Here is a 13,169-nt window from a genome sequence, read left to right on the forward strand (position 1 = left end):
AAATGGCCAACATGTTATTAGGCTGCTAAAGACTTTGGTGCCCAACACATTGTTTTGGAGAGTGATTGTTTGCAGGTTATCCAAGCATTACGGGAGAAGGCTCAAGGATCTAGTTCTTTTTATTTGATTGTTGATGATATTTTAAGTTTTTGTACTATTTTTAATTCTGTTTGTTGGACTTTTGTGAAGCGTAGGGGTAATATGCTTGCACACGATGTGGCTCATCTTCAACCATGGTTGGTTGGCCAGCGTGTGTGGCATGAAGTCTTTCCGGAACGTTTTGTTATTCATGCTTGCTCCGAGTTAATAAATTAGCCCTTTTGATGGGTTTCCTCAAAAAAAAAAAAAAAAAAAAAAAAAAAAAAAGGCTAACATGAGAGTTCAATGGACATGGAATTAAAATATTAAATTTGAAGAGAATAATTAGTGGAAGAAGTTATGCATGTGGATGTAGTAGAAAAGCTAAGAATTTTCTCCTTGAAAGGATTTTCTGGTTCCCTATAGGATTTCTCTTATTGGAGGGTTTTTCTAGCCTCCATTACTAGATTTTTTCTGTTTTTTTATATATATATATTTCTAAGATCTTCCTTCACTCTTCTCCTTTTCTTTCTTTCTATTTTCTTTTGGTCTCATTTGTAAACCTTTGTGAATATGACCATAATTCCATAAAACAAAATACCTACGTACCTCTCTCGCCTCTCCACTTTTCTTCTCTCTTCCTCTCTTCTAGGGTTTCTCCAAAATCTTGGTTGTTTAGGCCGGGAATAGTCTAATTTCTTCGGAAATTAGACTATTTTCGACCCTTTTCCCTTAATTTTTTTAGTTTTGCAATTTAGATTTCAATATATCTACACGAGTAGTGTAGATATTCGTCCGTCTCCCTATGGTGGAGTGTCTCCCTGTGGTGGAATCATTAGTTTTTGTTAGTTTAGTTGTTTGTTTATGTTTAGGGTTTGTTCGTGTGTTAGGGTTTATCAAAAAGGTAATCTGTTGCCCTATTGTCAGTTCGTTGGTAAAGATTTGTTTGGGATCGCAACGGTTGTCAAGTTTTCAAATGCGTTCAAACGAATCAAATGAAAATTATCCTTACGGCTACAACAAATCGTTAGACTGTCTCTCTGAAAAGGTTGTATATTCCAGCAATGTGTGCGAGAGATGTACCACAGGGCATGATCTTTTCAACGATTGTAGCTTTGATGAAGGAAACCCTAATTTGATTCAATTTTATGTATTTGTTAATTTAGATTTCATTTGTAGATGCCGGATGACTTTTTATTAATGAATTGCTTTGTTTCAAAAAAATTGTAAACCTTTGTAAAAACACCGGTGAAAAGCCCCAAAACATTTTAATTGCTTTCAATAAATGGATCCCATCTTTAAGATGGTGGTTATTCAATTAGGCTTAATTTTTTTTTGTTCGCCTTCCAAAGTTTGAAGATTTAGGGTTTCATAATCTCCAGAAGTATCTAGAATACCATATGAGTATTTTCACTCAAACAAATTCATCAATGGATCTCAAGCCGAATTAGTGCTAATTCACATATTGTATTGTTTCGGATGAAGTTTTTTTTATTAAGACGACCGTTAATCGAATCTAAGATGGAATTAGTTCTAAGGTGATTTGTACTTGTGTTTTGATTTCTTATGAATTGTTTGTAAGTGCTGTTTGACTATCTTTTATTAATTTTTTTTAAAAAAGCTAAGCATTTATTATTCATTTAGTTCCAAAAAAGCTGAGAATTAATTCATCAAATTTCTACAACTGAAACTGAACTAATGGGGCCTCCATCTTCGGGCCCAAAGCAGCGACATCTAATGCCCTGCCCTAGGGATGGGCCTGCCACCCCTACAGCACGAATCCCAAACGACCTATAAATTTTAAACCCCAAACTTACCTTTCAAAACTTCAATTATGTTTTTATTTGGAATGAGAGCTTTAATGGTGGTGATGAATTGAAACAAAAAAATAACGAGAATGGGCGGGGACAGGGGCAGGGGCAGGGGCGAGGGCAAGGGCGGTGCGCGTAAGGTAAGAGGCGGCTTGGGGGAAAGGTGGTGGTTGTAATCTGGAAGGAGGAGGATGAGGGAGAAGAGAGTGAGAAATTAAAGTTGGGGGTGGAATTAATATTAAAATTAAAAAGGAAAAGAAAAATAAAATGACCAGTTGTTTAGGTAACAGGGTTTGTTAAAAGAGAATACCTCTAAATGTTGGATTATTTTAGAATAATCAAAAGGTAGGATTATTGGGGAGAACCAACTAAAGGTTGAATTAAATTTTCCTAATTATTTTTCAAACTACATCATTTAAGTCAAAAGTACAAAAAAGAAGAATAAAATAAAATTGATGACAACTCATTAAAAAGAGGGAATATTGTCAAAAAGTACATTCTTTAAATAGAAATAGGCACGTAGTTTTGAAACTCCAAAAATAAAAGTAGACATGTAGATAAGGGACAAAGGGAGTACCATATTTTGCAAAATAAAAAAAAAAATTTATCAAGAAATCACAAAAAATTTATTCATTTAAAGTGGACAACAAATTAATTTATTCATGAAGCAGGGAGGGTGTTGGCTGCTACTGTGAGGCAGGAGAAGGCGGGATGGGTTGCAGACGTTGCTGAAGCTGCTGCTTGTCGCTACGGTCTTTAGTGGCCAGGAGGCTTGGCTTCTCCTCGCTTGTGTTTGAGAGTGATGCTTCCAATGTGGTGCAAGGTGTTAAGAAGAATGCTGCTAGTTTACTCTTTTTTTTTATTATTGATGATATATGTAGTTCTCTCGTTCTTTCGTTAGCTTTTCTATTTCTTATGTTAAACGTGCGGGTAATACTCTAGCGCACCATGTTGCTAGGTGGGACTATAGAGGTTGTAATGAACTCGTTTGCTTAGGTCCTTTCCCCAAAGCCTTCTAACTTTGGTGGAAATTGACCTCTATTAATGTTATTATTCTCAGGTGGTTTCAAAAAAAAAAGAAAAAAGAAAAAAAAAAGTGGACAACAGATGCTTTAGAAATTAGAATTTTTGGATGAAGTGAAACTATGAAATTATAACCATTTTTTTTTTCAAAAACAAAATGAAACTGCAACCTTTGTAACTCTACAATGACAAAAAAATCTTATAAAACACACGTTTATACGGTAATATAATTTCCCTAAGAGGCCGAACATCTCTATAGTTTTGCTCCTCCTCAACTGAGTAATGTTTCTTCCTGATATCGAGTGAGCATGAACACTTTTGAACAGATGACACTAAATTGTCATCACTTAGAATTCGAAGATTTATTTAAATTAGGGGTGGGACTTCGGTCTGGCAGTTTGGTTTGACCTCAGTTTGAAACGGTTTCGGTTTGAAACGGTTCGGGTTGAAACGGTTCGGGTTAAAACTGTTTCATTTAGACGGCGGGTCAGTTCAGTTCGGTTTTGATTAGTCACAGGTCGGTTCGGTTTCAGTTTATTTTTGTACGATTTAAATTCGGTTCGGTTTATAAACAGTTCGGGTCATAATCAGATCGGTTAGAAACGGGTCGCTTCAGGGGCGGATTTACTCGGGTCAATGTCGGTTCGGTTTTTAAACGGTTCGGTTAATAATCGGGTCGGTTTGAAACAGGTCGGTTCAGGGGCGGGTTTACTCGGGTCAATGCCCGTTCGGTTTATAAACGGTTCGGGTCATGATCTGACCGGTTTGAAACGGATCGGTTCAGGGGCGGTTTTACCGGGTCAACGTCGGTCCGGGTTCATATCGGTTCGGGTCATGAACGGATTATTTTGAAATGGGTCGGTTCAGGGGCGGGTTTACCCGGGTTAATGCTAGTTCGATTCATATCGGTTCGGTTTATACTCGGTTTGGTGCTAAAATCGTTCGGGTTAGTTTGGTAATCGGTTAAATTGGATCGGGTTGAAATCGAGTTCAAAAAATTGGTTTTGACCAGTTAGCGCGTTTTGTTTTATATCAAGTTGGGACTAGTATTTCCATTTCATCAGCGGGTCGGCATAGGTTGGTGTAAAAAATAATGGATCGAGTAGAAATTGGGTTTTAAGAGATTTTTGACCGGTTAGCTATTTTCGTTTTATATAAAGTTGGGACTTCGTCACTTTATTTTCAGACATCGGATTATATACAATTACACAAATCTTCATTTATTCAATTATTCTATATCATGTTAATATGTTATGTTTCAAGTTTGGTTATACTCTTGTTGTTGTTTATTCGATATTATCATATTAGTCTATTACAAATTTATAATGTATTAATGTATTATTGTTTCATTATTAAATATATATTATTAGGTTATCAGCTTCTTGTTGGATTGTTTTAGATATCGTGTCATGACCATGTTTTGATGAGTTGCTACTTTGAATACGATAAATCGATTCAGATATCAGATTATATAGAATTACAGAAATTCTCATTCATTCTATATCATGTTAATGTGTTATGTTTCAAATTTGGTTATAGTCTTGTTGTTGTTTATTAAATATTAGTCTATTACAAATTTATAAGGTATTAATGTATTATTGTTTCATTATAAAATATTATCAGGCTATCAGCTTCTTGTTTTAAAGATCGCGCCATAACCATGATTTGATGAATTGGTACTTTGAATACGATAAATCGATAATTGATATTGTAATAAAATAATAATTTAATGTTACGGAACTATATTTGGATGTTTAATTAAAATCACGATTATTCAATTTCCCATTAGTCTAATAAAGTAATAATTGACAATTGTTTGTAACTATTCCATAATTTTGGTGTTAAAGTTATATTGCTGAATTACTTTGTTGTCTTACCCTCTCTAATCACCTTTTAAGATTACGTGCCTACAAGGCTGCAACATATATATGTTGCAACTTGCAAGTTAAAGAAAACGGGTGGGGAAGTAGAAGTATTCAATTAGATCGATCATCAACTGTTTTAAGTTTTAATAATCAGATACATTTATCGATTATCTGTACATACCAATGATAGTATGATACCAATCGTACCATACATTATTATTTATTACATATACTGATATACATATAACTAATATACATTAAATATGTCATATTGAATCAATTCCAATTTCCAAACATTTGTGTTTCTTACAATTTATAAGTTACATAAAGTTAAGAGTACAGTAGTGTTTTTATTAGTACGTAGCTATGAATAAAAAAAAACATACTATCCAAATCCATTATCCCATGATCCGTGTCACCGTCTTATATTAAATATCAGCCATTGATTTGCATGTCATCTAACGGCCTATCATCGCACACATTCCAATTCACGATCCGTGTGTTTTCTTTTCCACCAATCAGATCACTCTTACCATCGTCTCTTTAGTACTCTTTTTGATTTCTCTCTCGTTTTCTTAATCCTCTTCTGTAATATTATCAATTTTTTGAAGCCATGGCTGCTAATATGCTCACTGCTCTCTCGTTTTCTCTCTCATCTCCTCTTCCTTCTTCCTTTCTTCTTCTTCCTTCTTCTCCCTTCTTCCGTCTATGTTCTCCTTTCTTCCATCTCGTTTCTCCGTCTCCGTCCACCGGCACCACGCACGACGGTTTTTATGGTCAAATTCGACCACGAAACTCTAGATCTAGTTGTTTCATGATCGAATTTGGCCTTTTAAAACCAAATTCGAGGCCAAATTCAGGATTAATATATAAGGTGTTTTCGTTCTTCCTTTTTTTATTTTCTGTTTTTCTTTTTAATTTTTTTTCAAGTTGTGGGCAACGGAGGGGGCCGAGTTAGGGTGGGTGCGGCGGCGGTTAGACTGGGTTCGGGTGGGTGGGGAAGGAGGATTTTTCGAGGGAGGGAGGGAGTTTTATGGTGGGTGAGCAATTAGAGCGAGTTGGGGGGTTTCGAGGATGTTGGATTTCGTGGGGGTGGGTGGGGTGGGGTTACGGTGGGTTTGGGTTTTTTTTCGATTTTTTTGTATGGGGTGGGGTGTGTTACGGTGACGGTGGTGGGTGTGGTTGGGGTTGGGTCTGGTTTTTTTTTTTTTTTTTTTTTTTTTACAGTGACGGTGGTGGGTGGGGTGGGGTGGGGTACGTTACGGTGATGGTGGTAGGTGGGGTGGGGTATGGGTCTGGGTTTTTATTATTTACGGTGACGGTGGTGGATGGGGTGGGGTAAGGTTTGGGTCTGGGTTTTTTTATTTACGGTGGGTGGTAGGGTGGGGTGGGGTGGGTTACGGTAATTATGGTGGGTGCGGGGGTGGTGTTAGGGTGGGTCTGGGTTGACGTTGGTGGGGTGGGGGTGGGTTACGGTAACGGTGGTGGGGTGGGGGTGGGTTACGGTAACGGTGGTGGGTGGGGGGTAGTGTTAGGGTGGGTCTGGGGTGACGGCGGGGGTGGTGTTAGGGTGGGTTACGGTGGTGGGTGGGTGGAGGGTGGTTGGATTGGGTGGGTGGCCAAATTTTTTCATTTTTTTATTTAATTTATAACTCCTAATTTAGTTATACAAGAATATAATTTTAATTTTATAATAGCAAAAAAATTTACAAATTTAAATCAATAATTATATGTAAAAAAAATTGTACTGTTAAATTACATTAAACATCAAATATATTTCGTGGAATTCTAACAAATTGTTAAAGGCTGTAAATAGTTCAATTTGAATGGAACGAGTTGTAAACGGTTCGGTTTAAATAGTTTGTAATCGGATCGGTTTAAACGGGTTGCGGTTTGAAAATAGTTCGGTTTAAACGGTTTAATGGGTTATAACAGTTCGGTTTAAACGGTTAGCGGGTTGTAAATGGTTTGATTTAAACGGTTTTTTCCTACGGTTTAAACGGTTTCGGTTTATAAACGGTTCGATTTAAACAGTTAGCGGGTTAACATTAATCGGTTCGAACGGTTTCGGTTTATAAACGGTTTGGTTTGTTATTGGTTTACGGTTCGTAACGGGTTAACATTAATTGGTTCCGTTCGGTTTCGGTTTGACATTATACGGTTCAGTTTGGTGTTCGGTTTAAAATTAGCGGGTTATAAACGGTTCGGTCCGTGATGGTTCGGTTCGGTAACGGACGATTTCACGGTTCGGTTTGAAAAGTCCCACCCCTAATTTAAATCCTCGAATCTTCAAGATTCTTCTCACCAATTTTAGGTTTTCTTATATCCAAAATGAAACACCCCTTTTCATCTTTTTGTCTGTAATAGGGTTTTTTTTCTTTCAATTTCCTATTAATTTATACCAAGTTTATTCAAGAATTCTATACAATCAATTTGCCTATTTTTCGATTGCTCGGTAATTTCTGCTACCCTTTTCTAATTTGGTTATCTTGCGACATGCAATTGCTTTTTAACTACATGCAATTTCGTTTTTAATTCTTGATTTCATATTTTTATTTGGAGTATAAAACATTGCAATACTATTCTTGGATTAAATTGTTGTCTTTTATATTCGTTTCATAGTTAAAATTTGCTAAAAAAAAAAAGAATCGATTGACTTTTCTTAATTGATTAATTTTCTTCTTTTTTTTCCTTCTTTTTTCATGGTAGAATAATTATCATAAATAGGTAGGAATGGCTGTTTGTTGAATCATCGAAACATTGCATTGTGTTATATTAAATTATTTAAGCTTGTTTGTCTAATCTTTTTGGTATTTTTTCCATTTTAAATATATATAGTGTGGGATAGAGTAGTTTGTGTTGCTTCTCTAATCTCCTTTTGGTGTCAATCTTTGGGGCTTTGCTAGTTTTATGTATTTTTTGTGTGTTTCGAACCTCGTAAACTTGTAATTGTTTCCTTTATAAGATGCCTAGTCCTCTACTACTTTTACTTAATAAGAATTTTCCTCGGAAAATATGTTTTTATGTTGCTTTTTTGAAGATAATCTCTTAGGCTGTGTTCATCTAGTTCCCAAAGCTTTCCCACTAATGTGATCGATATGCGGATGTTATCATTGTAATAGTGCTACTAAGAGGTCTTGTCAATTGTCATTGGCGTTTGTGTTGAATTTGTCTGTATAAATGTTTAGGAATTTTTTGACATAAATTGGATCTTTTCAATGAATTGGGTTAGTTGTATATGCTCGAACTTTTAAATAGGCTGAAAATATTTTAGCACTGAGCCACTTATGTTGGGTCTAGCTTGTGTCTTGTTGTTGTGTCGAATGAGCTCTTTAGCAAAAGTTTTGCTAAAATTTGTTCTTGCTCAGTTGTTAGTCTCCATATTCTTGTCAAAGAGGAAAGGGTTGAAGACTTTTGTTATTAAGTCCATCTATTTGATTAATTGTAAAATTTTATTGACTCAATGCATGAAATCAATCTTAACACCATTCTGTTTTCCTTGTTGGATTCATATCGTTTTTCTATTTGTAAGGTTGGCTTTTCATCTCTAGACTCTAGTGAATGGATTTTAAATTTTTTTTTGATAGATTTCAGCAAGGAGTGAAAATGAGCCCAATGATTGATGAGGACATGCTGTTGGATATCTTAGATAATTCTCTGTTGATATCCCCACCAGAGTATGGAATGCAAAAAATCCTTGGCCATTGTGATTTCCTCAATGGGTATGGGACGATTTCTGCGCAGAATAGCATGCTAAGTAATTGTGAGCAAATAGAGGGTGATGATTGGAGAAAGGGAAGAACACTTCGTGAAGTGGAAAGGCAGTCGGTTTCAGAAGAATCTCAGAGTCATGATGTACCTGTTTGCCCAAATGGAGCCGAATTGCCTGCATCCAGTTTAGTGAAACTTGAAAGGGTAGAGGATGGATATGAAGAATTGCCGGAGATGCCAGTGATGAACCCTAAACCCCCAAGTGCTGTTAAGCATGAAGTAATGGATGAAGCAGCTTTTGTTCAGCCTTGTTTACTTCCAAGTCACCCTATCTCTCCAAATCGTGGGCGCAAGGGACAGAGATGTCCATCTCGAAAGAGTGTTTCTCCTGTCTGTGATATCCGTAGGCGTAAAATGCCTAGACTTGTTGAAACTCAGGACAAACATTTAGGAGAATGTGAAACAGTATCAGACATTCATGAAGCTGTTGTGAATAATGTAAATCAAATTGGAGAACAGCCTGATGATAATGTTTTCCAGGACAAGATACAAGAAGATGCTGTTTTAGGAAATAGTGGGGATGTACTTGTAGACCCTTTTGATTCTCAAAAAGGTGCTAGTGTTCACATGAATATGCAACCACCCTTGTTTAGCAAACTATCTAAGAATAAGGGACAAGAGGATTTATGTGAGGAAAGCAATTGTGAACAAGGAAAGGGAATGAAACAGTCAGATGGTAATGGAAAACAGAATACATTTTCCATGAAGAAAAGAAATAAGAAGAAAAGCTCTGCTGGATTATCTTGTAGCAACACCAAAGTGGTAGAAGGTAGAAATACAGGTGTTGAGAATGAAAGGGGCATGAGTATGGTGCAAGGCCCAAAATCTGTGCCTAACCCTCTGAGAGAGGGGAAAGAGGGAGTTGAAACCTTCCAATCAATGGCTGGGGTAAAGATGAAAGAGGGGATGAAGCATGGCTGTGTTATGAGAAACAAAGGTAATTGTTTATCCGATACAAGTGATGCTCGCCGTAAAGTACGAGATACATTACGCTTATTTCATGGTGTTCTCAGAAAGTTAGTGCAAGCCGATGAAAATAAGGCAAAGGGCCGAGTGGATGCTAGTATTCAGATAAGTGCTGCTTTGAAAATCTTTAAGGATCATGGAAAGTATACTAGTGCTAAAAAAACATTGGGGCATGTCCCTGGAGTTGAAGTAGGTGACCTTTTCACTTATCGTGTGGAGCTTGATATTATTGGGCTTCATAAGCCACTCCAAAGTGGTATAGACTTTGTCAAGCTAGATAGCAAATTAGTTGCAATAAGTGTTGTGGCTTCTGGTCGCTATGATAATGTTGTGGACAACTCTGATGTATTGATATATGTCGGTCAAGGAGGGAACATAGCTGGCGGATGCAAGCAGCTTGAAGACCAGAAGCTTCTAGGAGGAAATTTAGCGCTTAAGAATAGTATTGATAAGAAGAATCCGGTGAGGGTTGTTCGAGGATTCAAAGAGAGGAAAACAATCCGTGGGAAACGTGTTACAATTCCGACTTATATTTATGATGGACTATACACTGCTGAAAGATGTTGGCAGGAACGTGGACCTCATGGAAAGTTGATCTATAAGTTTGAGTTGAGAAGAATTCCACATCAGCCAGAGCTCACTTGGAAGAAACTCGAGAAAGTAAAGAAATCAAAGACTTCTAAGGCACAGAAAGCTCAAGTAGAAGATATTTCTAAAGGTAAAGATGAGACCCCAATTTTTGTTGTCAATACAATAGATGATGAGAAACCCTTGCCATTTACCTATATTACATCAGTGATGTACCCTGATTGGTGTCGGCCCTTACCTCCCAAGGGTTGTGATTGTAAGGATGGTTGTTCAGATTCAGAGCATTGTGCTTGTGCCCTCAGGAATGGCGGTGAGATCCCATACAATTACAGTGGAGCACTTGTTGAAGAAAAACCCTTGGTATATGAATGTGGGCCTTCATGCAAGTGTCCTCCAACTTGTCACAATAGAGTAAGCCAACATGGTATTAAACTTCCTCTTGAGGTCTTCAAGACTGAATCCAGGGGGTGGGGTGTGAGATCATTATCTTCCATTCCATCAGGTAGCTTTGTATGTGAGTACATAGGAGAGATCCTTGATGAGAAGGAAGCTGAACAAAGAATTGACGATGATGAATATCTTTTTGATATTGGGCGAAACTACAATGATCCCACTCTTCGTGATGGGCTTTCAGCTCTTATGCCTGACATGCAATCCAAATTTAGTGCTGTAGTAGAAAATGTTGGTTTTACCATTAATGCAGCAAAATTTGGGAATATTGGGAGGTTTATTAATCATAGCTGTTCTCCGAACCTTGTTGCACAAAATGTCCTTTATGATCACGAGGACAAAAGGATTCCTCACATAGTGCTGTTTGCATCTGAGAATATACCTCCCCTCCAAGAACTTTCTTACCACTATAACTATACAATAGACCAGGTTCTTGACTCTAAAGGAAATGTCAGGAAAAAGAGTTGCCACTGTGGTTCAGCAGATTGCGCTGGTCGGATGTATTAATGAGCTTGTGCAACGTGCCTTTCATGTAAGCCCTCTTAAAGATAATGGCTAAGTTTTTTACTATCTTTTTTGGGAATATTGCTAGCTTATATAGTGAAAGTCACAAGTTTCTAGACCATTACAGTACCATCTTTATATTTTACATTTCATTCATGCATGCTGTGCCCTTGCATCAATATCGTCACTAGCATCAATTTCGTCACTAGTATTTTTATCTTCTTTTGTGTGCTGTACCCCTTTTGCTTGATTTTACTGAAGACCTTGGCTTTTGACATTGTTTCCAAGTTATTCATAAATTTCTTTTCTGTTTATATCTGGATTTGACTTTCAGTTTGATATTTTATGACCAATCTATGGAATTTAGTCAAGTGAAGCAAGTGTTATGTATTCTGACTTTTCACACTCTGTTTTCATCTGTTATTTTATGGAGGGTGTAACCACGTATCATTGCTATTGTTTAATGAATCAGGGCGGATTTGAAGGATTCATGATTTGCATTTTGAAATGATCTTTAACTTTTCACACTCTGTTTTCATCTGTTATTTTATGGAGTGGTGGAGGTCAGGAGGGAGCATCCCAGTCAATTTGCATTATGTACATCCTTAAAAGTAACAAGTCCGTAGGTATGGTATTGCCATGAGTGGCCAAGGTTTTCAGTAATTGATGCAGGGTTTGTTCATTTTTTGATGTACACCTATTTGCAGGATGTAATTATGTTCTTTTTACTTGTGATTGATATATAGGAACTGTGGCATGTATAGTTTGATCCATGCCATTTAAGTATGTTTGTTACTTTGCTTAAGGAATTAGGTTTTGGATCTCTCTGCTTTTTTGGGGGTCTGTTCAGCTATGCAGCTTTTGTTTAGGTGCATTATAGACTCAATTGAAGGATCGGATTGAGCATCTTTTTGAATTTAATAAGGCTTATGTTGGTTTATGCTTGTAGAATGGAAGGACATTGGAAATGGTTTGTTATTGTTAATGATTTCAGACTTTCTTGTAAATTGTTTTCGCTTTGGCTGGGGCAAGAAGTGGAAAGTTCTTGCATTTCAATGGAGATTGTGATTAGGAAAAGGACTTGGTCTTTGACATTGGTAAATACCTTGGATATTTAGTTTTGGATGAAAATATACAATTTTCTCATAAAGTCACCGAATTTGAATTGTAGACATGTACAGATTCTGCACTAGTACCTGCATTTTAGTAATTTAGGCTGGACAATATATAGAGGCGCATCATCAGCTGGCTTAAATTGTCCTTTGAAGTGTCAGTCGGCTTCTGGAACTGTGCTGCTGCCATTTTCTTTTTTTATCTTTTGGGCTGACACTTATATACGGCTAGTAATGTCTTTTCTTTGTGTGTGTATATGTGGGTGCACGCTTATGTTTCAATACCTAGTGAAACTTGAAGATGTCAATCCTGGGTGTTGATTTTCCAAACTGAGTAACCCTGAAATTACACTTTTTTTGTTCTGAGACTTGCCTTTTTGGATAATTTTGATAGTTGATCAGTTAGTTCTGTATAAAAATCAATTTACCTGTGTTTCTTCCATTGCAGGAATCTTCGGAGGATCGCATCACAGGATCTGTAGTATGGCGAAAGCCCAAAAGAACGGTTCTTCCTGCTTTTTACCTCGAATGATTTATGTTGTCTTTCAGGCTTGGGAGATCATTGAAATCAGTTTTGCTCACATGTTTCAGTTTAAATAAAGTTATAGAGTAGAAGCATTTTCTGTGTTGGTCGCTGTTATTGTTTTTTATTCAAGGTTAAAGTCTTAGAAGAGGCGGCTGTAATTAATTAGTTGCTATCATCATTTGTAAGTTGTAATTACTTTTCTTCCTTGCTAATGGGATCACCATAATTGCGTTCTGGAGTCTACCTCAAGGGGGGCAACTGGCAAAGGCAGCACTCAATCTTAATCCATTGTCATGTGTGTACGGCAGGGCCAAAATCGTACTTTTAATTTAAGTTGATCAGTGCATTTGCCGTGGCATTCATTAGTTGAAGTTTTGTGTTTTCTTTAATCTTAAGTCCATAATGATATCAATGTCTTAGCCCTTACTTTGAAGAAAATTATAAACCAGTTATTACGGAGGTTTATTCTAGGAAA

The 13,169-nt window shown here is 36.9% G+C and overlaps 1 protein-coding gene across 1 annotated transcript; it reads left to right on the forward strand.

Annotated features, from left to right (window-relative positions):
- Window positions 1-6,765: 6,765 nt before the first annotated feature.
- On the forward strand, window positions 6,766-12,937 carry LOC110732411 (histone-lysine N-methyltransferase, H3 lysine-9 specific SUVH6-like). The gene is made up of 3 exons (XM_021912351.1): window positions 6,766-7,232; window positions 8,365-11,084; window positions 12,617-12,937. Exon 2 carries the CDS (start codon window positions 8,384-8,386, stop codon window positions 11,057-11,059), a length of 2,676 nt encoding a protein of 891 aa, XP_021768043.1. The 5' UTR covers window positions 6,766-7,232; window positions 8,365-8,383; the 3' UTR covers window positions 11,060-11,084; window positions 12,617-12,937.
- Window positions 12,938-13,169: the final 232 nt, after the last annotated feature.

The sequence above is a fragment of the Chenopodium quinoa genome, unplaced genomic scaffold, assembly GCF_001683475.1.
Source record: "Chenopodium quinoa cultivar QQ74 unplaced genomic scaffold, ASM168347v1, whole genome shotgun sequence".
Taxonomy (NCBI): Eukaryota; Viridiplantae; Streptophyta; class Magnoliopsida; order Caryophyllales; family Amaranthaceae; genus Chenopodium; species Chenopodium quinoa.